This window comes from Rhinichthys klamathensis, unplaced genomic scaffold (assembly GCF_029890125.1).
Source record: "Rhinichthys klamathensis goyatoka isolate OS25496 unplaced genomic scaffold, OSU_Roscu_1.1 h1tg000210l_1, whole genome shotgun sequence".
Classification (NCBI taxonomy): Eukaryota; Metazoa; Chordata; class Actinopteri; order Cypriniformes; family Leuciscidae; genus Rhinichthys; species Rhinichthys klamathensis.
The window spans coordinates 126,124-152,761 of NW_026606735.1; the positions used below are offsets into that span (position 1 = coordinate 126,124).

The window sequence follows — 26,638 nt, forward strand, 5'->3', positions numbered from 1 at the left end:
ATTTACCATACAGTCGTGAGGGTAGGGGGCGCAAGCGTGCGCTAATCATGTCATATGACCCTGGATCTCACTGTAGAATGAATTTACACATGGAACTGTGCAAACCGTTTTGAGTTGACAAGTCTGACACTTGGAACTATGACGATTATAAACCTTTCTTTGGGGCAAGCTGATGCTGTTATGAAATCTATCGTTTTAGAGGATCAAATATCATCTGATGTCAAAGACACGCTAAGGGTTTTCTTGCAGAAGCTTACAGAAAATGCCAGGTAGGGAGCTATTGTTACTAGAGTGATGATACATGCATAACGTTACATACATTCCAGTCAAAAGTTTGGAAACATTACTATTTTTAATGTTTTTGAAAGAAGTCTCTTATGCTCATCAAGCCTGCATTTATTTGATCAAAAATACAGAAAAAAAACAGTAATATTGTGAAATATTACTGGTAGTGTATTCAATACAAATGTTTGGGGTCAAAATTATTATTATTTTAAATAGAGTAATACTTTTATTCAGAGAGCATGTTTTCAATTGATTTTAGAAAAAATGGTAGTAAAGATTTATATCATTAAAATCATGAAAAAAGTATCACAGGTTCCAAAAAAATATGGTTTCCAACATTGATAATAACTGAGTATCAAATCAGCATATTCGAATATTTTATTGAAAGGATCATGTGAGACTAAAGGCTAAAGTCATGGCTGAAGAAATTTCAGTTTTGCATCACAGAAATGAAGTATATATTTTAAAGTATATAATAATAGAAAACCATTATTTGAAATTGTAATAATATTTCACAATGTTACTGTTTTATTTATTTTTTGTTATTTCAAATAAATGCAGGCTTGATGAGCATAAGGACTTTCAAAAACATTAAAATAGTAATGTTTTCAAACTTTTGACCTATACTATATATATATTGATTTGATTTGATAATACAATCAATATAATTATAAGCAACACTATTATGAAATCAGCGTTAGCAAGACAAGAATGTTCTAGATGCCATTAATCACAATGCAAAAAAATAGCCTATAGTTGAAGAAACACCCATATTTTATTGTAATGCACTGCACACAGTGTATGATGAGAGATGGTATTTTTATTGACAGGAGTACAGGCAAACGAAGCAGAGAGCGCTCACTGGAGGAGGCTTTACAGATCCTACAGAAGATCCCAAAAGAAGCACTTCATTCCTTACAGTCTGCTGCTCTTCACCAATTTGCTCAGCTTCTTTTGGCCTTACAGTTAGAGGCAGTGGCCATTTCATCTGCCTGCCGCAAATTAGACCAAGTAATTTCCACCTTCACTTTAATAGGACATCATTTTCTTTTTATTCCCATTTGTTTACAACATTTTTATTCCCCTTAAAACAACACCTCTTAACTCTGTTTTACAGATTCTGCAGGTCTTGGCTGAAATAAACTACTCCATTGTCTTTAAAGAAATCAAACAATACCTGCAGAACTTTTTGCACCAAAAACAGGTATGAAATAATATATACACATAACAAATATTAAAGCAATAATTTTGAAATATAAACACACACATACTTTTTTTGCAGGTGTTTACATTAAAAGATCTTCAGATAGGTAATGTGTGCTTTAGTTCACTTCTGTTTTTACAGAGCTTTTTATATGTAGTAATATCTGTTGTGTTGTAATAGTTGTGTGTGTCCCATGACAGCCTGCATGTTCTTGGAGGACAGCACTATGGGACGAGCGGTTCTGAAGACAGAATGCACCACCCTGCTTGGTAAAGTCGCTGAGCTGATTCCTGTTGTTATGTCAGAAGAAGAAGCCAGAAATGAACCGTTGTGCTACCAGACTGTCAAGGTGGAAATCTAGTTATTGTAACACCCACCTTTTTGAAGCTTTACTGCATTAATGAAACAACAGTTGATCTAGGACCTGTTGTGTTGTTCTCAGGTTTGTTTGCAGGTGTTTCAGCTGCTGCCAAGGCAGGTGGCCCTGTTGGTCCACAGTAAGGACAGTGTAAATATGAGTGTGAGAGAGATTTTGGAGTTCTTGATGAGCATTATCTTAGGAGAGGTTTGTGTTTGCGGTTGCAACTATATTTTTGGAAAAACTAAAGTTTTTGTGTCTAGCCATCTAATTTTGTGTCATTTAATGGTGTCTCTCAGGTGTCCAGCAGAGACTCGCGGTTGTTGGCAGGCACTGCGGTTGCAATGCTGCTCGGCACGCTGTCAGACAGTCAGTGTGCAGGATCAGCTGCCTGGAGTCTGCTGCAAATCACCAACACAGGTGAAATAGGTTTTTTAATTGCAGTTAAAGCCATTTAACCTTCTGCAAAAAGACTGTTAAAAAAAACGGGCTTGGTAATGTTTTTGAAAGAAGTGTTATTTGATCAAAAATATAGTTAAAATAGTAATTTTGAAAGAAATGTTACTATTTTTTTATGTTTTTGAAAGAAATCTCTTATGCTCATCAGGCCTGAATTTATTTGATTTAAAATACAGAAAACAACTAATATTGTGAAATAGTATTTCAATTTAAAATAATGGTTTTCTATTTTAATATACTTTAAAATATAATTTATTTCTGTGATGCAAAGCTTAATTTTCATCAGTCATTACTCCAGTCTTCAGTGTCACATGATCCTTCAGAAATCAATGTTGGGAAACAGTTGTGCTGCTTCATATTTTCTGGAACCTGTGATACTTTTTTCAGGATTTATTGATGAATAAAAAGTTCAAAAGAACAGCTTTTATTCAAAACGGAAATCTTTTCTAACAATGTAAGCCTTTACTATCACTTTTTAGCAATTTAACATCCTGGCTGAATAAAAGTATTATTTCTTTCAAAAAAAAAAAAAAAGACTGACCCCAAACTTTTGAACGGCAGTGTATATTGTTACAAAAGATTTCTATTTTTAAAAAACTTTTTATTAATCAAAGAATCCTGAAAAATCACAGGTTATAAAAAATACCAAGCAGCACAACTGTTTCCAACATTGATAATAAACCAGTATATTAGAATGATTTCTTAAAGATCACGTGACATTGAAGAAGAGTTATAACTGATAAAAATTCAGCTTTGCATCACAGAAATAATTTTAATTTTAAAGCATATTAAAATAGAAAACCACTCATTTAAATTGTAATAATATTTTAAAATATTAGTTTTTTTTTTTTTTTTTTTATAAATGCAGGCTTGATGAGCATAAGAGACTTCTTTCAAAAACTTTAAAAATAGTAACGTTTCCGAACTTTTGATTGGTACTGTATATGTATATTAGAGCTGTCAAATCGATTAATCACATCTAACATAAAAGTTTATATATATATTTCTCATAATATGTGAATCTTGTGCCTCTCAGAACCGTGGAGATGGACAGTAGGTGAGCTACAGGTGGACTGCCGTCCCAGACGTCAAGACGGAGTGGACAGACTGGCTGTATGCAGGGGGTTGTTAACTTGCTGCAGGAATGACATTCTTGTCAGTCGCCATGGCAACCAGGGGGTATGAAATCTCACACACACTGCTTTCACCAAGAAGGATCCAAAGTGGAGCGTATAATTACTTACACTTTTTCTTTTGTTTTATCAGACTTGTTTTCTCTTGAATGGGTTGTTCCCCTTCATCTCAGCACTTTGTGAAGAAAAGCTTGACTGTCATTACTATGTTTTTCAAGGTACAAGCTCTCTGTCATCATCATGCGTCATTCTGCAGATTGCTGGGTCTGTGCATGACCGCAGTGACATTGGTCATTGGTTGTATGAATATGTGTTTTGTAGTGTTTTCTATCTGGCTGAAGAGGCTGAAAGAGTGTCTCAGTGAGGTTTGGGAAGTTACTGGTGCTCCTTTAGATTCAGACCTCCAACAGCATCTTACACAAATCATCTGGAGCAATGCAGAGAGCCCGGTAAGCCTTTTGTGTACTATGAAACAGAATATTCTTTGTTTTAAGGTATATGGGTTTGAACAAACCACTAACACTAAGTATTGGGTTAGATGGGCTTTTTTTTACTAGGGCCGTGTGTTAAAACCTCTCAGAACACCCTAGCAGTTTAGCACGGGCAAGAAACACTCATATTTTCTTAAAAAAAAAAAAAAAAATCTATAATAAATGATACAATCAGCCATAACAGAAAAACATCCGATTCCATACAGCTGGTATTTTCTTTATTATTTTATTGTAGTTGGATGGTGTTGCAGAGGTGGCACGCAGTGCTTTCTGTCTCCTTATGGAGATATATGAGAAGGATTGTTCGCACTTTGGGAACACAGAGAAAAGACTTTATGTGGAGTTACTGAACAGGATATCAGAACTGCCTTGGGAATCCAAAGCAAAGTATTTACTACTTACAGCAGTTATACCATACACAGGAACAGATAAGGTAAGAAGAACTTAAACCTTTTTGTTTAACCCTCTGGTGCTGTTTGATAATTTTTGACCAAAACATTTTACATTTAGTTTTTTAGAATTTTTTACTTAATCTAAATGGTATGAAACTTGGTAAAGGTTGTGGCACTTGCTATGTGAACACACGGACATGATTCGAAAAGGTTAAATGCTCCTGAAAAAAATAGTCATACTTGTACTGTTCACAGTCAAAAATGACCGACCCCAAACTTTTGAACGGCAGCCAATGGGAATGGGAAGCCAATTTCATCTAGTGGAAACGTTTGGTACTGCGCCCAAACAAATCATAATGAAAGCTCTAATTTATAAGACAGACTCAAGATATCAACCTAAAATATGGAACACGTTTAGATTTATGGCTTTGATTTTCTCAGTTTTAGAGCAAAACATGTTTTGGAAAAATAGATTTTTAATGCACTTTTCATAATACATTTCTACAACTTTTTTTGTTTCACATTTTATTTTATTTTTTTCACTTCAGCAGTTATCTGCCACATTATATGTTTAATAAAAATGTATAAATAAAATAAATTATACATTATAAATGATTATGTTAGACATTTTAATAAATATTTTAGGTAAATACTACATGATTTGGAAAATAAGATTTTTTTTAATCTTCCTGAGAGTCTTATTAGCCTCAGTTCAGTATAAAATGTAAATAAATGTTACTGAAAGGCAATTTCTCTATTTAAAAGGTTCTGGAGCTGTATCCAGCCCTTCCCTCTCACATTCTAAAATGCCTCTCCAACAATCACCTTTCTCCATGTGCCTCAGAAGTCTACAAATTCCTCCTTCAGGAACAGAAACGTGAGCTTTTTATAAATGCATCCCGAGAACCCCCGCCCACCGACCAAGACTTAGCCAATCAATGGGCTCTGCGATGGCAACCAGTTATCCTGGAGGCTTTGACTTCAGAATTATCTCTACTTCAAAATAATGCCTCTTGCCATCTTCTGCCATCAACCCTACGCGTGTTTCCAGGTGCTTTTTACAGTATGCTGTCAGCTCTGGATCCCACAGCTCCTGGTCACCTTCATGCTTGGGCCTGTGTCATGAGCGCCCAGCGGGTCACAAGTGGACATTCCCTCTGGGGTGCAGACAGCCCCCATGCTCTCAACACTCTCCATCTGGCCCTCTCCTCTCTGGATGACAGTGTTCGGCTTGCAGCTCTGAACCTCCTCTGCTGCAGTCCAAAGACTAAAGAAGCCCCATCACAAGTGGAGTATTCCTCTCTGAGAGACTTCATCCCGCTCAATCTCAACAGCGAATCGTCACCGTTCCGCCAGCATCTTCAGGCAGCACTGAGGAAATTCTTGGTGAGAATAAGAGACAGTTGCATGGCAAGCGTTAAGGGTCATGCTAGTAAAAAAGGGCTCACAGAGGAAGAGGATGCGAAGCTTAAAGAAGGAGTTGGTAAGAACTTTTGAAATTAAAATGTTATGTTTATCTGTTCTTCTATTTTTAAAAATTATAAAGAGACAGATATGATGTTGTGCATTTTTATATTTGATTTCACCGTTATTTTATAGGTACATTTTTTTTATTTATGTTTTACTGACTCACGTGTCTTTCTAAATAACCAAAATGATAACGGTCTTTGACCTCATACTGTCACCTATTGGTGTGGAATGTGGATGAACATTTCCTGTGCTGTTATAGAAGTTCGTAGGTATATTCTTCACCCATGATTAATGATAAATCAAAGTGTCAGATAATAAGGGGGTTACTGATATTTAAAGAGGTCATGACATATTTTAATAGGCCCCTTGAGGTTCCCTTATAATGTTTATAAGGCGTTTTGCACAAAAAGCAAATATATATGCAGAAAAAGGATTGTTTTCGACCCTCATTCTGACCCTCTCCTGAAATTATCTGTTTTAGTGGTGTCAGCTGTTAAGTGGCGGGGCTTTTGGTGAGATGAAACTATTCATCAATGTCTTGCTCTAGAGGCATTCATATGCAAATGTTTTTGCCCATGTGATGTCACGGATCCTACAATATCCAAACGAACCATTTTTGGAGTTTGGTTGAATAAATGCTGTTTATAATGAGGAGGATGTTTTAAGCTTTGAAACTCTTAGGATAATGGTACAAATAACTATTATATGTCAAAAGATCAAGAAAATTACTATTTCTCAAGCATTCACCTGATCTCAAAATGGCCGCCACCATATGTGGAGGGTCCCCTATATGTAGAATAAATACAATTTTAAACATTTGTCAGAAGTACCATTCCTTTTGTTATGTTTAGGTATAAAGGTATTAGAAATAACATGTAGTGCACTTTTAATCAATAGAACAGAAGTGAAATTGTGTGGATTTTTTTGTGTTTTCCCTCAAGAGTTTGTTGACTGGCTCTCCCAGCTGTCATTGGTCTATTTGACTCCTGACAGCAGCTACCAGAGGAAGAAGACTGTTTTGCTCCTGATGTCTGCAGTGCTGGAAACATGCACAGACACCTGGAGTCCAGACAGAAAGAAGGGACAACCACCTGGTAATAAAACAAACTACACTTACAAAAACTTGCCGTGGTAATATCATGTTTTTGGTAATAATATGTTTCAAGTTTTTGAAGTGCCTTTGAATACATTTTGTGGAATTCTTTATATTTTACCTATTATTGATCACTAACTTCAAATTGATATTTTATGTTCATTGCTAAATACAATGAAATTATATGAAATGAGGGATGGATGTGTTTTTTTTATTTTCTTCTTCTTTCAGCCAATATGTCTACTCTTATAAACTGGGCTAAAGTAAGAGGAAAGTGGGATTTCTTCTCAAAGTCAAACCTGCTGGTCCTGATTGGATGTTTGGAGGATTCAACCAATGAGGTAAAACTAAATGAATATACACTACCATTCAAAAGTTTGGGGTCACTAAGATTTAAAAAAAAAAAAAAAAAGAAGAAGAAGAAGAAGAAAGAAATGAATACCTTTATTCAGTAGGGTGCATAAACTGATCAAAAGTGACAGTAAAGACACTTGCAATGTAACACAAACTTTCTATTTCACATAAATGCTTTCTATTAAGCAACTGTTTTCAACATTAATAATAATAAGATAATAAGAAATTGACCATCAAATTATCTTATTAGCAGGGGTGCACATAACTGGTACGCAGGTACGCATGCGCGACATAAATCAGAAATGCGTAATGCCACTTGTGTTATTACGCGCCTTTGCGTACTTAAAGGGTAACTGTCGCCAAAATGCAACCTAGGGTCTTTTTGTTAATCTACCCGAGGCAAACTTTCATTTAAAAGCATAATTAGAATGGAAACGCCACTTTTAAGTTTGACCGTATTTTCGTTTTCGGTCAAATTGCCTTTTGAATGGGAGAGCTAGGGGCACGTATATGATAGCATCAAAATCGCTATTTTTAAAACACTAAGAAGGCTCGACACAACATGAAACTTTGCTGGAAGTATCACCAGGGGCTCTACACATGAATTCGAGCATTGAGAACATTGTTTGTGTACACAGTTTTCTAAAAAGAAAGATAGTGAACAACTCACTGTAGCTGTGTCCGCCGGAACAGTAACACCCGCATTTTGTCAGTCAAAAATAGTCGATCTCCGAATGCGAACTGAACTGACTCTGAATTTTAGTATTGTTTCTTATATGAGGATCCTTTTTCAAATACAAGGTCAATATTGTTTTTCACTTACGACAAAACAACAAATTATCCGTGAATTTATATGGAACTAAGCTTTAGGAGCTTTCCATCTTTACTCTCCTCCCTGTTAAGTTGCATTCGGAGATCGACTATTTTTGACTGACAAAATACCGGCTGACACAGCTATAGTGAGTTGTTCAAAATCCTCACCATGAAGTCTAATGAACTACACAATCAAATTGCACTTCAAATTAAATTTTTCCAAAGATGTTTTCTGTCATTTTAGGTCGTTTTTTTCACGCTAATGTAAATTTAAGTGTTCGTTTTTTAAAATAAGTTCGGTCTTTAGTTAGTTATTTGATGCTATAAAAACGGGAATGTGATGTCATGATTGACAGCTGTGATTGACAGCTTCTACACTGAGGAGGACTGCACTTATTAAGACCACGCTACATATGGGGTGAGTACCAAACACCATCTCCTGGTACTCACCTGAGTAACTCACTGAAAAAGTTATGTGCACCCCTGCTTATTAGAATGATTTCTGAAGGATCATGTGACACTGAAGACTAGAATAATGGCTGCTGTAAATTCAGCTTTGTCTTCACATGAATAAATAACATTTTAAAATAGATTATTAAAAAAAAGTTATTTTTCACAATATTACAGTTTTACAGTATTTTTTAACATAAAATGGAACCTTGGTAAACATAAGAGACTTCATAAAAAAAAACAAAAAACGTAACAACCCTAAACCTTTGAATGCACAGTTGAACCCCTTGCCCCAGTTGTTCTGTAATATGATGTAGTTGCCTGACATGTTGTCCCTGTACTGTAGATCCGAGAGCTGTCTGCAGAGCTACTTCTCCGATTTTTCCCCCCATCTCTCCCTGATGATGTCACAGCTGTGCTGTTTAGCCGGGCAGAACGGCTGCTCCAGAGCCCACGGGTCCAGGAGGCCCAGATGGGGGCACTGATGATCAAACTGCTACTGCAAAAGTGAGCACACATCGCTTATCTATCTCTGTATCGGATTATGAGAGCATACACAAGCCATGTTTCCATCCACTTATCAATCGAATTATCTGAAGTTCGGTAAAAAACCTCATGCGAATAAAGCTGGTGAAAGTGTGTTTCCATCAAACGGCTTTAAAGCGGATAAAAACCTGTGCGTAATGACGCCACATGCTGTTTTGCGTTGGTAATTGGTATATCGAATTGATTTGAGACATGTTAAGGTGTTTCCATTCATTTTCTCACCGAATTGCACAACATTCAAGCCAACATTTGCGAACAAAGTTTTACTAGGCAAAATGGATCGCACCATAATAACGTTTCCATCCGCGTTTATCGCATAAGCCGTATATCGATCAAGGTAAAATCCGATGAGACCGATCGTATTTCATTTGAGTCGATATTCACGAAATTCAATCGAATTTTACTGTTTCCATAAGGCATTTTTCATTCGATATCACTTAATGCGGATAAAAACGTGTGGATGGAAACATAGCTACAGATACTGCCATTCAAAAGTTTGGTGCCTTCAATATTTTTCTCTTATGCTCACCAATCTGCATTTATTTGATCAAAAATACAGTAAAAACACCAAGACTATGAAATATTATTACTATTTAAAATATCTATTTTCTATTTTAATACATTTTAAAATGTAATTTATTCCTGTAATGGCAAAGCTGAATTTCCAGCATCATTACTCCGGGCTTCAGTGTCACATGATCCTTCAGAAATCATTCTGATATGCTGATTTGCTGCTCAAGAAATATTTCTTATTATTATCACAGTTGAAAGCAGTTGTGTTTCTTAATATTTTTATTGTTTAATGCTCTTAATTATATTTTATTATTGGGTCAATCCTGTTTTCCCAGGGAGCACATACTTTGAATATTTATTATATTTGTGTGTGTGTGTGTGTGTGTGTGCATTTCTGTACCATAGGGTGGATAGAGCATTTGAACAGGGGGAGAAACAGTCAGTTAAACTGATCACGTTCCTTCTGACCAAACTGCAGCACCACTACATCACTGCCAGGAATGACATGTTGCTTGCAGCTCGCACAACACCTATTCACGGTAGAAGCAAATAAAACCAGCTGAACTTAGAGATCTGATCACACATTACTAATATATCTAAAATATATGGTAAAATAAGATTAATCCACAGTGTGGATTTTTTATCTCTTCTTCAGGCATTGTAAGCGCTCTGCAGAGGGGCTTGCTGGAGGTGCCAGAGGTCCTAGTGGAGTCAATAACCCACAGCATTGCAGGAGACATTGTTTCTTTACTAGAAAAGCTCACTCTACTGCTGCTAGGTGTGCTGTATGGAGACCAGGACACTGAGGAGAAAGGTACGCGGAAACTGCAGATGTGATCTATCAAGTTATTATGAAACAATATCCCTGAGATTTTATCATCAGAGGACACTTTTTTTTTTGTCACAGATGTGCTTCCATCGTTCTGTGACATGGGGAATGCAATCAGTTCTCTAATTGGTCAGGGTGGGGTTGAGGGGGCGGGACTTGATGAGGATGGAGAGGAGAATGTGTTGCTCTCTGAGGAACATAGTCTGGTGCTGACCTGCTGCTGGGTCTCCTTGAAGGTAAAGCTGCTCGATCATCTACAAGAATAACAGAACATCAGCCTTTATTTTATTTCATATTTTTTTATCAAAGATAGACCAAAAGGAAGACAAGTATTGTGTCCCTTTTCATTAATGTAAGTAAACATTAAATATTTTATTTATATTATTTAATTTTATTGTAGGTACACAGGAAGCAAAAGTAGCCATGCAATATATATATTTTATTTTATGTTATTTTATTAGAGGTGGACATAAATTACGCAAAAGTTAAAGTATTGCGTGTCAGGGTTATTATAATAACTAAAACTAAAAAATGACTTGCATGTTACTTGAAATTAAATGAATGTTAACTGAAATAATATAATATATATAAAAATAAACTTATTCTATTTCAGCTAGTTGCCAAGAAATTTCCCCTTTACATTTATTTTAACTTCATCTACTAAAAAAATAAAATAAATAAAAACTATATAATTTAATAGTTTTCAATGACACTAAAATAACACTGGTGCATGTACTGCATATTTATTTAAGTATTTAATTTATTTTATTTTTTGAGCTGTGGCTTACAAAGATTATTATTATGTGTAACTAAGATATAATGTGTGATCCTCTATTTTCCTGGTAGGAAATTGGTATTTTTCTGGGCTCCCTGGTGGAGAGAATCCTGTCACTCCACTGTAAAGAACTGGCATTGACTGAGGGGGAACTCAGAATGGCTTCCAAAGTGTTTAAAGACATCATTCTGAAATGTAGACACTGGGTAAGCACAATTCAAGCATAAATAAGTCAGATTTGCTCTTTTCACGCTGATGTCCAAAACACCTTTTTTCACAGTAATGTCAGGATGTGATCTTGTTCTGTCTTTTCCTCTCATCTTCCATTAGGGGGCAGTAGAGGGCTGCTGTATTGGCTTCACTAAATTCTGCAGGGCTCTCCTATGCAGCTCTGATCCAGAGATCAAGGAGATCCCTCCCCTCATATTACAACAGGTAGAATAGAGTGAGGGCTTCATTCTCAACTGGGGATTCTGAAATGTTAATACCATAATAAATATCAAACTACAACACTTTAGTCTGCTTTTACATGTGAAAATTAGTAATTAATTTATTATTCAGTGGTATATATTGTATTGTTAATTATATTAATCATTATAACACTGTTATATTGCATACTTGTTTATTTGTTAAATAGCCATAAAATATCTATTTGTATTTATTTATTTATTTATTTTCATTTTATTAGAGGTAGACCAAAGTATGCAAATGTCAAAGTATTGCATACTTGTATTTATTCAAGTAACCATTCAATGTTTTATTTGACTTAATCAGAGGTAGACCAAAAGGACACAAAAGTCAAAGAAACAAAAGCCTCTTTCTCTCTCCCTCTAGGGCCTTTCTGTTCTCCAGTCCCCCCGTAGTACGTCAGTGACACGGCGTGCTGCTGGTTTACCCATGCTGATTTTGGGTGTCTTAGCTGCTGAGGACTCTAGCAAATCTCGCCCTCTTTTGGCCTACACTATTAACACCCTTCTGTACACAGCCAAATCACCTCTGCCCAAGGACTGGGACCAAACCCTCGACTTACCACAGGTACAGTCAGTGATCTACCCATTAAATACACTACAGTTCAAAAGCTTGGCGATGGTATGATTTTTGAATGTTTTCAAAAGTCTCTTATGCTCACCAAGGCTGCATTTATTTGATCTAAAATATACGGAAAATTACAATTTAAAGGAACTGTTTTCTATTTTAATATATTTTTAAATGTAATCTATTCCTGTGATGTCAAAGATGAATTTTCAGCTGCCATTACCAGGGCTCAATACTAATGATTTGTTCCTACTGGACCAAAATGTACTTGCCTTGACCAAATTTTCACTGGCCTCACGTCAAGTCATCTTCATTTATATAGCGCTTTTAACAATGAATTGTTTCAAAGCAGCTTTACAGAGATAAACATATAATTTAAGGTAACAGATTGTTTTGGCGTTATAGCGGTTCTTGAATAATGTTACTTCCAGCTAAAGTTAACTTTGATTGATTCACCTCCGTCGAAATGATCAGACTTTAAACGCGAACCTGTGATTAACGCTGACGGCGTTCACATGCTCATTCAGAATTCTATAGGCCTCACCACAAATAATAAATGAATAAATTAAAATTCCTATTGTTTTCATTGTGTTTGACCCGTGCAACCTTAATAAATAAGGCTATGACAGCAAATTTCAGATACCTGTGAAATTTCACAATTCTTGATTCCAATTTTGATACCAAAACAAAAACTACTAGCCTAACTGATATAAATTTCAAATATTATTAAAGACAAGTAAACATTCGGTAATAAAATAAGAACAAATAATAGCAATAGCACAAATAACTACAAGAGAACAAATTAAATAAACGGTGCTTTTCAGGATTTTCAGGCTGGTCTAACGGTAGTTTTTAGGTACAGAGCCTGAATAAAGTAATCAAATGCAAAATAGCACCGCAAATTAAATATAGATGAATTCTTATTGAAGTTACAGAAGTTATTCAGTCAAGAGCAGTGAGTGATTTTTTTCCCTTTGTTGTTTGATTAACGTTAAAAACACAGACAGAAGCAGGTTTATTAGGCTGCTGCCACTTTAAGACACAATGCCTGGATCAGATACAGTGTTACATATGCATTTATTTTTCAACTGTTTACGTTTACTTAAGACATAACTACAAGACGGGTATTTTTGACATCATTTTGTATGAATTTGTCCATTCAAGTGCAAGAAAACATGAAAGAGAACTTCAATCAGTATTCGTGCGTTGTCTGAGATGCGGTTTTCTGGGTGTGTGCTTTGTGTGGGCGCACACAAACTTCTCACAAAGCGCACGAGTACCAAAGTTCTTTTTCGCATCTTCTTGCGTTCGAATATTTAAACTGGCAAAGCTTAGAAACATGTGCGAATGATAAACTTTTGTGATGATGCAGCACTGGCCCGACACGTCTTTCAACTTCCCAAGCATCGTTCACGCTGGCCCCAGGCAGTCCTTATTGTCGAGCCCTTATGTAATTATTGTCGAGCCATAAAAATGTAAAAATATTTACTGTCACTTTTTGATCAATTTAATGTATCTTTCCTTTATAAGGAAAATTTCTTTACAAAAAAACATGATACCAAAATTATTCTGGATCAAACATGTTAAAGAAAAAAGTGTCCTTAAAATAAGCTTCTCTCACAGGTGTGTGCCGTTCACACCCTTCAAGCGCTCGTGAAGGGCTCCAGTCTGGGTGTAGCTGTTCTACAGTACACCCCTGTGGTGGCCGTTCTGTCGCTCACACTCCTCAGCTCGCCATGCTGGGCCATGAGGAACGCAGCCCTGCAGCTCTACAGTACGAGCCAATCACACTCACTATTGTTTTTATTTCAACCATTGCGAAGTTGTCACATGTCCATCTTTGACCTCATCTTCACTTTTGACTTGTCATAGGTTCTCTCTGCACCAGAATGTTAGGTCAACAGCTAGCTGGAGGGGAGGGCTCCACTCATTCCGGCATGTCTTCTCCTTCCTTCTTTAACCTCTACCCAGCCCTACAGCCCTTCCTCCAGGGGGCGCTGGAAAGTGCAGCTAAAGACCTGCATGATTCTACCCTTCTCCTACATCCTTCCCTCTACCCTGTGCTCACTCTGCTTGCCAAACTACAGCCTGGTGCTGAAGAACAGACACGGTACGATGGTGCACAGTCATGAAAACAATCAGTACACCAAAATACATTATATTATATTAAAGATATGATGTATTATATTTCCCAAAAGTTTGGATATTCTAATCTAGCAAATGCCCTTTTCCTCTGATTAATCATTCATATCCACTCCTTGTTTTTCTCATTTGCTCGGTGTCTTTGTGTTTTCCTCAGGGCTCTGTCAGAATTTCTGCCTCCGCTGTTCCTCCTAGCTACCAGCCCAGTCTATGGTGTACGAGTGATGTCATCAAGAGCCCTAGTTGCTATGGTTCCGCTAAGTGAATATCTGGCAACTGTCCTGCAGTTAGTTGAAAAGCTGCCGGAATCACAAGACGTTGTGTGCTGTCACAACAGAGTGCATGGTCAGCTCCTACAAATAGAAGCCGTACTGACCAGGGCACTGCAAACTAACACGTAAGAGTAAAGGAGTGCATCTGATGAAGGAAACGCCACCATAAGCTTAATATTTTGACACTTTTTGTCATTTGTTTGTGATTAGTTTGTCGTCTCACTGAATGCACAAAAATCTTAACATAAATATTAAAAGCAGTAGTCATAATCAGTGATTATTACATTTTAATCTGAGTCTTTTTGTTTAGCAGTCAGTCATCTCTCAGTGAGGTAGTGACAAGGTTTGAGTCCAGGCTGTGGTTGGCATCTTCAAGGCAACGGTGCCCGCTGGTGCGGCTGGCATATGTGGATATAGTGAGGCTGATGAGAGGCCACTGCTCTGGTGCTTTCCTCTCTCAGCTGTCCTCTCAACTACTGCAGGAGATCCACAGGACTCCAAACATACTAGAGGTGCTCCTTCATGTCCTGTTCCACACAGCAAGTGAAATGTAGTGTTGATTGTGAATGTAACGTGTTGTTTTTAGGTTGGCTCTGCTACATTCCACCAAAGTGCAGTGAATTTCCTGTGTGGGGATCCTGAGTGGGCGTGTCAGGTGTGGCAGAGTCTGGCCGATGGCAACGCAGTAGTAAGGCTCTCATTGGTCAAGTCTGCAATAGAGGGGCGTGGCTGGAGAGGAACAGACCTGCAGCAGGTTATTGAGAGAGCACTGCAGGTTAGTATTACTATAGCACTTCACTTTTACTACTGCACTGCCTCTCTATATGGTCAGTTGATTTAGATGTTATTATTGTAGAATGACACTTTAATGTAAAGATACAATAATAACACTGAGATCAAATATGTAGCCTTTTTATCATGTGAGGATTAATTGCATTTACACTACCGTTCAAAAGTTTGAGGTCTATGATTTTTAAAAAAGGAAATTAACTCAGCAAGGACCCATTTAATTGATAAAAGTTACAGTAAAGGCATACAAAAGATTCCCATTTCAATCAATTCTGTTATTTTGAACTTTCTATTCATGAACAGTCACAGTTTCCACAGAAATAATCAGCAGCACAACTGTTTTCAACATTGATAATAATAAGAAATGTTTCTTGAGCACCAAATCACCATATTAGAATGATTTCATGTGACACTGAAGACTGGAATAATGATGCTGAAAATTCAGCTTTGCCATCACAGGAAAAAATTACATTTTAAAATTTATTGATATGGCGACAGTTTTTTTTTAAATTGTAATAATATTTTGCAGTATTGCTGTTTTACTGTATTTTTGATCAAATAAATGCAGCCTTGGTGAGTTTAAGAGACTTGTTTAAAAAACATTTTAAAAAAATCTTACTGACCCCAAGCAGTGGTGTATCAATATTTGCTTTTTTTACAAAAAGTGGCTCAAGAAGAATATATTGTAACATAAGCCTAAAGTCCACAGAAATCCATTTTTACATTTAAGTTTGGACTTAGGGCCTGTTCACTCAGGATGCATTCTTGTCTTCCATCTGCGCTGTTTTTTGTTGGTCAGCAAGACAGTCCAGCGACCAAAGACATCCATCCAGTTTATTTGTACATAAAATTAGGTAGATGAACGTCTTTGGCCACTGCATCATGTCATGTGCGCTATTTAAAATGTCAAATTAAAAACCTTTCAAAAACGTCTCAAAACCCCTGCAATCTGTTCAATTGATTTGTGCTCTATTTATGAAAGTCATTTTACTTATTCTATGTTGCCTGCTTTCGGTAAGTTTGGGTTGTTTTGTTGCATTGCCTGTAGTACCGTACAAGTCATTGGTATTTATTTATTGATACTATTTAAATAAGTTTTTTTTCCTGAACCTACTGCTAAAGTGTTACTTTCTATCACTGGCTGGTAGCCAGTCCCAAATGTCAGCTAGATACAACTGAAGGAAATTAAAACAATCAAGAGCTGTTTAAAACACTGCCCTTAAATCAGGTTGTAGATCTTATTAGACTATTCATTTTCTTGTGTGAAGAGGGTTTGTTCGTCATTGTATTCAGTAATCTTTAAAAACAGACTGGGTTTGGACTTGGCCAGGATTTCCGCCCAGCCCTCATGTGAGGTCAATGGAGCTGCTCTACATGTCATGAGATGAAATATACCATGATCTTTTAACTCCTTTTAAATCCCTTCATACGAAAGAAAAGAAAATATCATGATTGCAAGAATAGAAGATAGGTGTGCTTTTTTTGTTTTTTTATAATGTCAGGAAAGGGTGCTCTTGTATAACTGTGTCCATCACCTGCAGGCCAACCTGAAGAAGGCGCTGTTGGAGCAGAACGTGGAGTACAGGGGAGCATTCTTGACCGCGTTCGTTGAGGTTATGGCCCCAGATGAAGAAAGTTTTGCCCTGCCCCGTACCAGTCCTCCAAAGCTTGAGGAGATATGGCTGCAGGAGTGTGTGGAGGTTCTGTTTACTGATCTGGAGTCAGATAGAGGAGGACCTGTGCTGATCTCCACAGCTCTATGTGCAGTCAGCCTGCTCCTCTCCCAGAGGTACACACATGTCAAGCATTAAAGGGGTCATGAACTGGCTTTTTAAATTGTTTTATATTGTTGTCTGAGGTCAACTTATGACGTTCGTTTGGTTTTTACATTCAAAAACATCAAAATGAATAAGTAATAGGCTATTTTCTACCCTAGTTTGGAGCCTAGCTCGGTTTTTATGGGCGTCTCGCATTGAAGACTTGGAAGTATACGCCCACTGCTGTGAGTGGATAACAGTTTTGCATATTATAATGAGTTTCGTGTAATGCGCGAATCGGTGGGCGGGGCTAAACCGGCCGTGTTGAAGTAGGCGTTGATCTTCTTCTGCGGGGGTGGTGTTTTATCCTCTTTGTCGTCATAGTTCCCCACTTTGAAAAACGAGTCGTTTGCTGAGCCTGGTGTCAATAAAAGCTTTTATTGGACTAACAAGGACGTTTTCAGTTCTGAAACTTACAGGATATTCTTATAATATGATGACCTCTTAGATGTCAAAAGCTCAAGGAAAATTTGATTTCTCAGTTCATCACCCCTTTAATATGTTTAACTTGATGCTATTAGATATTCTTGATGTGTTTTCCTTTCAGTTTTTCTTGTCAAAGTCAACATTACATCAAAATTGATCCAATTGACTTACTTACTGTGCATGATTCATCATGTTATTCTAAAGAAATAAATGTTTATCTTTGTAATCTTTCATCAAAATGTAATAACTTGCTTCGCCTCTGAAACTACTTTCTTGTTTGGCAAGGGAAATCTTACTGACTCAAACTTTTGAACGGTAGTGTATGTTGTGATGCTTCATGAACTTCAAAAGTGGGTGCTGACATTGTCTCAGAAGGGATATAGACAAATTTCTAAATATATAAAGTTGTGTGTTCCATTTTGTCGACTTACTGATGTTTCTGAGAAAGCCATAATGGACTGTACAGATGGCTCATGGATTTCCTGGAGCTCACACTCTTTACTTTATTTGCTCTCTCTCTCTCTCGCTCAGTGTGGACTTGTCTTTGCTCCTGCGCTGGTGTAAGTTATTAGAGAAGCACAGATGTCCTGAAGCTCCTGAGGCCCTCAGAATATCCTGTGCTCAGGCCCTGTGTCTGTGTGGAGTCTCTGTGGTGACCAGGAGCCTGACAGACAGCCTCATGCTCACAGAGCTCAGTACCAGGTATAACAAAGATTATGTGCTTTGATAACTCATCCAGTTTGGGGAGCAAGTAAGATTAACATTGATTAGGTTGTTGCTGCTAAGCTTCATTTAACACTCAAAACAGACCAGGCTTTGGTTTTAGATATGTTTGCTGTTTAAATGAAAGATAAAATTTGATAGAGCAATAGAATGAACAGTGACAGAAACAGAAGCATGCTTTTTAGCATGAAAATATCTGAAGGAAATATATATTTGATGAACAAATTAAGCCAACTAATATGATTTATATTCTTTTGGTTTATCTACTAATACATTTAAAAATTACAAATGCAGTGAAAATTCAGGGATCGGTTACGGTATCGATATCGGCGAGTACCAAAAATGAAAGTATTGGTATCCGCCTCGTTCTGCAAAAAGTGGTATCGTGCATCCCTAGTTGAAAATATTTAATGGGTTCACGTGAGGGAGGAGCAAAGCAGTGCCATATTTGAAGCACATTTAGAGATGTGATTAAATAAATTGCTGTTTTGGGATAGTAATTTCACTGCTTAAGTCTGTGTGTGTGATGTGACGCACTTTATTATTAATCTTTATTAATGTTTATGGCTGTTAAGTGTCATTTGTTTTTAAGTGCCAAGGTTATTATTCACCTTATTAGGGCTAAGGGTTAACGTAATGGTTAGGATAACTCAAGGGCTAGGGTTAAAGGGGTCATATAATGCCATTTTTGTACAAGTTAATATGAATCTTTAGGGTCTAAATGAAAACTTTGTAATATACTTTTATTAAAAATTCTCATTAATATTTTAAGAAAACACTCATTTTACCAGCTCAAAAATAGCTCTGTTTTCAGCACGCCGTTTCAGTGCATAATCACATGCCTTTAAATGATAATGAGCTTTGGTCACCCCGCCCCTCTGCGTACAGAGTTTTTAATAACACAATAACCATAACGCGTTGTTCATTATAAACGTGTGATTATGAATTATATTGAGAACATTGTAACGTTACATAGAATACATGTCGTGTTGGTAGTAAAAAATATTGTGGAGGTAGTAAAAATGGTAGTAAAAGGTAGTAAATTCATCTCTATGATTCCTGCATATACCCTGATTATCTGAAATGGTTATCCCTCTGTATGTTGAAGCTTGATCAGCACAGGTATCTACCTGCTTCAGGATGAGAGTCCACAGGTAAGAGCAAAGGCAGCCGTCTTCGCCTCTCTGCTCTGCTGTTCTCGACGGCCTGAAGCTCCCCGGAGATGCTTCTACATGCAGGTGAACCAGGCTATGCGCTCACTGCTGGACCTGCTCTTGGAGGAATTCTGGGATTCAAGTGGTGCTTTGGAGGCCTTAGTGTGCCATTTACCTGACTGTGATCTGAATGTTTTGCTGAAGGAGACCAAAGAGACACAGTATGTCAATCCACATTCAGAAATGATCATTATTTAGGCCAGTCATTATTGCTATTTGTGTATATTATTGTATGTTTTTTTTACTGTCGTCATTGTTTTATTTCTTGTTTTCAGACGACATTCAGTTTGAGAGTTTTTATTAAATATACACTATCACCTTTTGACAGAAATTAATACTTTTATTCAGCAAGGATGCATCTAATTGATCAAAAGTGACAGTAAAGACTTTTTCATTATCACAAGTTAACATTTCTATTTCTAATAAATTATTTTGATGTTCCATCAATAAACTAATATCATCAAAGTGTCACGGTTTCCTCACAAATATTAAGTAGCACAACTGTTGTAATATTGATAATAATAAAAAATGTTTATTGAGCACCAAACCATCATATTATGATTTCTGAAGGGTCATGTGACAATGAAGACTGGAGTATTCAGCTTTGCCATCACAGGAATAAACATTTTAAAATATATTAAAATAGAAAGAAAAAAAATCTGAACATTACTGTTTTTTACTGTATTTGTGATCAAGTAAATGCAGCCTTGTTGAGCCTAAGGTGCTTCTTTCAACAACAAAAAAACAAAACAAAAACAATATATAGCTTTCACAAAGGAAACACATAGAAACTTCCTTTTTCCCTCCTCATTATTTTTGTGTTTTCTGTTGGTCAGATGCCGCAGTCTGTATGAGCGCGATGAAGCAAATGTGTATGCAGAGCCATCTGTGATCTCAGAGTGCCTGTTGCCGTACCTATTGCATCTAGTTAAACATTACCCAGAATCCTCCACTCTCACCAAGAACCTTGAGCACTGGGCTCGAAACACTGCAGCCATTGTCAACGAGAATCTCACAATTTGTATGCAACTTCAATTAGGTATGTAAGATTTACCAGATCTCCATAATGATAGTTTATTTTCCTTGGTCTTCAATTAATTATCAATATTTAACTTCCTGATGCTCTTTTATAATTTAATCCAAAACCTTGTAATTACAATTAATTTGATCTGTTATATTTATTTCTGGTTTGTATGTAGTCGTTTTTGTCCGTTTACGCACATTAATTATGTCATTATGTCTCATTTGCTGCCTAGGAAATGTCCTGAATCCTGATTGGCTGAGTTTGCTAATAGATCCCCGTTTCCATGGCGCTCTTTATGGCCTGTTCAGTAGGGCGATTGTACTACTCCAGCTGCTCAAGAAGTGTGATTCCATACGGCCCCTACTTGACCCTTTGAGTTTATCTACCGACCTGCAGGATATTCAGAGACGGTTTGTCCTAAATGGAGTCTTCCTACCTCAGGTCTTCATTGATGCACTAAGGACAGATTAATCTAGTGCCTTCACAGATCAGGCTTGCATTATTGCAGTTACAGGCTTAATTAAGCACAAAAAAACAGAGTAATCATTATTGATCCGGAAAAGCTGGCTCTTCATCACCATGTTGAGTGCCAGCTATTCAAAAGAATAACACTCCTTTGTTGTGCAATACAAGAGAGACATTAAAGAAAACCTTTGCTTGTCTACTTTACCAGCCAAAATGAAACACCAACTGCAGATAATTCTCGATGACTGTAGCTCTGTAAGTGTAGCACATCTAAATCTGAAACGGCTGAAAGACGCCATTGTTTCTGGATGGCTGGTGATTTCTGAAGTAGAGCACACTGCTAGTGGGGACAGAGAGCAGCGCCACAAAGAATCAGCGAGCATGTGTTTGTCTCTGTGAATGTGGATGCATGTTCATGTGCATGTGTTTGACTGCAACCACATAACACCCTGAGGATGGTATATATACATTTATGCATTCCTGATCATTTATGCTTGTATATTGATGTTTTATATATTTAATAAATAAAAATTGAATTATTTTTTAGTTAAGTCACCTTTATTTATATAGCGCTTTATACAATATGGATTGTTTCAAAGCAGCTTTACAGTGACAACAGAAAATGATTCAATTATTCAAACAGAGTTCATTTCGGCTGTACTGCACAGCAACTCTAAAAGAAAATGGTGTCATTTAGAACCCTGTCTTACACATTCTGTGACCCCAATAACAAACATTTGATACTCTGTCCTCTTTAGAAAATCAAGTGCTGGCTTTTTTTTTTTTTGCTGATTGATGTTTTGATTGCCAATCTCTGTGAACTCAGAAGACTCTTGGGCAGTGTTGCCAAGTCTACGGTTTACCCGCAGAATTGGTAGCCTGACGTCGTCATACTCAGATTCTAGTCAGAATGTGAGTCTGATATATTGCTCCATTAGACATTAGGCTTGTTTGAGATGAGCAAAATCTGCGCAGAACCGATCACCGGTGATCAGCGCGAGATGCATGCCGGTTAGAAATGTGTCCGAGTGCGGTCCGCCTTGCTCTGATGTCATGGTGACGTGTGTCAAAAAACTCTCGCGACCGCAAGGCGCACGTGTCGGATTCTGCAGTCGCGCGCAGTTGCTCTCCACCGACTGCGCTGATCAAAAGCACGATGGGAAACGACTTGCTGACGACACAGCTTAATGCTCATTGGTTTAAACAACCGTGATGTATTGTTCTCTTTTAAAATGTTTGATTTCATAGTCCATAGTGCTTCATGAAATTTTTTGCGGTTTTACTCAAGATAAATTAAAAGGAGCAAGCAAAAATGAGCATAACCAATGTCCCTCTTAAAAGCTTTTTTAATTTTTCTTCTTCACACTAACGTTTAGATATTTAAATAGCATAAAACACCAATAACAAAGTGAACTCAGTAGGTTAGCTGATTACCTTAAAAATCTATAGATATCGTAGTTAGTTCTTATGGCCGTTAACACTTTCTCTGACAAGCGGATGCAATGAGACCCGTTTTCCGGTTTGGTCACGTGACGCTCGGCATAAAGCCTATCACAGCCTAATCAGAGAATAGGCTTATTTAATGAATCGACAGCCCATTGGCTAATCTTCAACATTTGTTTTGGATTTATCTATTTTAGTGTTCACACCAAAAAAATGGACACAACTATACCCGTGCGACATGTGACTGGTTTTGTGGTCCAGGGTCACATATTGTCATTTTCTGCTCGACTTTGCAACAACACAACCTTGTTTCTGCAGCGACTTTCAGCATAATTTGTGTGCCTTGATAACCAAACACATTACAGCCTTGACGTCATACAGTAGAATTTCGTCCAGTGTTGTGCGACCACAGTCTATGTGTGCGACAGTCAGTCACTATAACAACATTTGACATGTTTACAGTCTGAACTTGGTCTTAGACTGTCAGTCCAAATCCGATTTGTGTGCATATTCGATCATATTTAGCAAGTGTGAATGGCAAAAAAATCACATGAAATGCGATTTATTTATTTATTTTAAAGAAATGTAATTTGTTTTGAGCTACATTCATATGTGGTTTGAAATGCTATTCAAATCGCATTTCTGTAAATCGGTTTCGGTTTGACCGCTCTAATCGGATTTCGCGTGGCTTGCCACTTTCCCACGCCACAGAAAAATAAAAAGTCGCTGCAGAAACAAGGTTGTGTTGTTGCAAAGTGCTGGTCGAGCAGAAAATTACAATATAATGGAAATTTGAAGACTGGAAACAACAGCACGGAATAAATGCCCATACCAGCCTGCTACATTTCTGCTGCTGTCTCAGAAGACATAGTAGTCCAGTCAATAAGACAACATGTTTTTCAAACCCCTCCATGTTACTGTTGTTTTTTTGTTGTTGTTTTTTTTGGTGTATACCTACCAACATAACGTCCTTGCCATAGAAACCAATGCAAATATTCTGAAAAACAAAAGAGTGCCATGGGAGACAAAAATCTGATCTGGAGAATCAATCATTTAGATCAGATTCCAATCGAATGCACAAATAATTGGATTTGGACTGACAGTGTGAACGCAGCCTTAGCTGCACTATTCACTTTTATCCTGCGGTACTTAATCCTTTTCCTACCCTAATCCTTTCTTTTATGTCCAATACATATTTTATAGTTTTATCCCACTGTTTTTGTTTTGTTTTACATCTTTCTTTCTCACTCTGTACCCCCTTTCTCATCCTCATCTTCTCTTTGCGTAAGCCACTTCTACTCAGGTTTCCACTGCAGGGGTAAATGCATCAAACAGTGATGTAATGGCTTTTGCGGCAACAGTAGAGTTGCCCTACCGTATTAGCTGGGGAATAGTGCCTGCTTTATGCCACATTAGAGGCTCGTCTCCCAGGTTAAGTGTCCATTTTCTGCCCTCAGCTAGTTGACGATCCATGTCTGGAATATGTACTCAGTTGCTGTGCAACACGCCTGCGTGTCACAGGACAGTGTTAGGACGCAGTTTGGTATCCCAGTAGCCATCAGGGGAACAGATGGTCTGATTTTACAGCAAACGCTGAAGAGATTCACACTCTTCTATGAATGCTTTTATTGTATTATAAATGACGTACTGATTATTTTAGAGTCAAAAGGAAATTCAGGTGGATTTCTTGGAGGGGCCATTTTAAAATGTTTGTGTTAAGCCTTTGTTTTATTATTTAAGAAAATATCCATTTTATAATAATTTTTGAAAATATTTAAAACATTTTAGTACTTAAGTTTTGTACTTGTACCCCCACCCCCCCCTCCCATTTTACTAGCCATTAAAAAAAAAAACAAGAGCTCATCATTTGTTTTCTTATCAATTCAATATATTTTATAAGACAGTTGTTTAATGTGGGATGTCTGTATGTGCAAATGAATTATATGGAAGTCTTTTCACAGGACTCAACAGAGGCATCTGTTTGTCTGGGCTTTTTCCACTCATTATCTGCCGTCTTCGCCATGCAAACCCACATTTCACTTCCTGTTTAACCTTACATGGAGCAGCAGCATTGAATGAAGAAATGACGCTGGTTTAGTCATTTATTTTAATCACTGCAATTTGATTTTCATGAATCTTTGGACAGAACATGAATAATGCTCCTGAATGAACAATGTTTGAATTATGAATCAAGTTTGTCCCTAGTTCTATTTTCGAGTAAACAGGATCTTTTTTGATCATGTTTATTCACTGTACTGTTTATGACTATGCGTGTGTGCTGTATTCTGAAAGCTTTCAAAATGTGTTCACTTTATTTATTTTTCCAAATAATACTTTTTAACAAACCAGTCAAACAGGAGTTCATAACAGGTAGAATTCCCAGTTCAAACATGAGTGATGGCTGGGCGTCAAAAATGGGAAAGACATAATCAACAAACTTTAAAACAGAAACAGTGTAGTTATTGAATGTCTGATCTCTCTCACACTGTTCTGCTTGGGTGCACAACTCCCCCAAAAAGCTGCCAACCTGGCTCCAATTTTACTTCGGAAACTTTATGTAATTACTTTGGAAAATAAAAGTGGGTCAGTTAACCGGTACCATGGAAAGGAAGTAAACTCTGGTCTAATTAAATCTGATTGCTTGGTTCAATGCTTCAAAATGCCATGAAAACCTTGACCTTATTTCCAAGATTTCATAAAATTCTGATCTGATACAAGAAGACAAGATGGTACTTAGAGATTAAAGGGTTAGTTCACCCAAAAATGAAAATTCTGTCTGTAATTACTCACCCTGATGTTGTTCCAACCCCGTAAGACTTTCCTTCATCTTCGGAACACAAATTAAGATATTTTTGATTAAATCTGAGAGCTGGATCACTCCTCCATAGGCTTCTAAGGGATTGAAACTTGCCGGCCCAGAAAAGTTATTAAAGACATCGTTAAAATAGTCCAAGTGATTACAGACACTCCTACACTCAATCTTAAGTTTATCAAGCGACGAGAATACTTTTTGTGCGCAAAAACAAAACAAAAATAACGACTTTATTCAACTATTAATTCAACTAATAACTTCTCTGTGGGCCTCGAGTTAGTTCACGTAGTGTAACCGCGCAGCGCTTCTGGGTTGTACGTTTTTGGGTGAACTATCCCTTTAATGGTGAACTGCAGCAGAAAACGTGACACTGATCTTACTGTGCAGAACTATTGAAAACAGACAGTTGTATTTATTATAGTTATAAAACAAAGGGAAAGGCCAGAGTTGTCTAGAATGTAACAAAAAGAGCATGACTATGAACAAAACAGGTGTGTGTATAATATGTGTGTATTTCATCTATTCTGAGAGGACAGCTGCATAGCTTACACCGATTGTGTCATAACTGATCAACTCTGTTTTCCTCCTTTTAATAGTGTCTCCTCAGGGGACCCTCTGTTTCCTTGTAATAGAGGCGCTCATAATGGTCCCTGATCTCCTAATGAAGTTCTGCTCTGTCAGATTTGTTTAACAAGGATGGATGATGTGAAAGAATTGATGGTGCTGTAATGATGAACTTGTATGCAGGTTTTGGCCCATCATTCTTTGCAAACCCATGTTGAGTGAAAGCTCATTCAGGCACATTAGCTTACGTCAAAAAAAGATGCTAATAACATTATATACGACTTTTTCAAATTGTACTTTGCCACGCAAAGGAAATGTCTGAAAGAAGTCCGGTTGTGTAATTATTAAAAACACACAACATTATAATATTCATAGACGGTCTAATAATATATATATATATATATATATAATTAGCCTATCATTAATATATTACTTACAAAAAATATTACTTATAATCATAATAATAGTAAATATATTATAATTTATTATACAATATACAATAATATACTAGAGTTTGATACATTATAAAAACAAATTTGTAAGAAAATATATTAAAATATAATTTGAATATGTGTATGTGTTATCATTTGAAATTATAATTCAATTATTATATATAATTTATTATTATATTAAATTATATTTATAAATAAATCATTCATAAAATAAGTGTATGGCTTTATCTTTCCCAACCCTCCCCATGGCTTTAGTTCTGACTCACAACACACATGCATTCACACCCACTGACAT

General features: G+C 36.9%; 1 protein-coding gene across 2 annotated transcripts; it reads left to right on the plus strand.

Moving 5' to 3' along the window:
- Window positions 1-75: 75 nt before the first annotated feature.
- si:ch211-225b11.4 (thyroid adenoma-associated protein homolog) lies at window positions 76-21,558 on the plus strand. Of its 2 annotated transcripts, none has more exons than XM_056263793.1 (31): window positions 76-269; window positions 1,116-1,296; window positions 1,403-1,489; window positions 1,568-1,595; window positions 1,690-1,838; window positions 1,932-2,054; window positions 2,147-2,267; window positions 3,343-3,485; window positions 3,573-3,657; window positions 3,761-3,888; window positions 4,166-4,363; window positions 5,088-5,805; window positions 6,734-6,886; window positions 7,117-7,226; window positions 8,849-9,009; window positions 9,967-10,100; window positions 10,217-10,375; window positions 10,469-10,626; window positions 11,237-11,371; window positions 11,496-11,600; window positions 12,000-12,200; window positions 13,824-13,974; window positions 14,073-14,310; window positions 14,500-14,739; window positions 14,925-15,126; window positions 15,201-15,383; window positions 16,939-17,192; window positions 18,178-18,348; window positions 19,478-19,744; window positions 20,420-20,622; window positions 20,840-21,558. In XM_056263793.1, the coding sequence occupies exons 1-31, from the start codon at window positions 139-141 to the stop codon at window positions 21,076-21,078; spliced, it is 5,556 nt and encodes a 1,851-aa protein (XP_056119768.1). In that variant the 5' UTR covers window positions 76-138; the 3' UTR covers window positions 21,079-21,558. The 2 variants fall into 2 exon arrangements, with proteins under 2 accessions (XP_056119768.1, XP_056119769.1); XM_056263794.1 differs by having other exon boundaries at window positions 14,928-15,126.
- The last annotated feature ends 5,080 nt before the right edge of the window (window positions 21,559-26,638 follow it).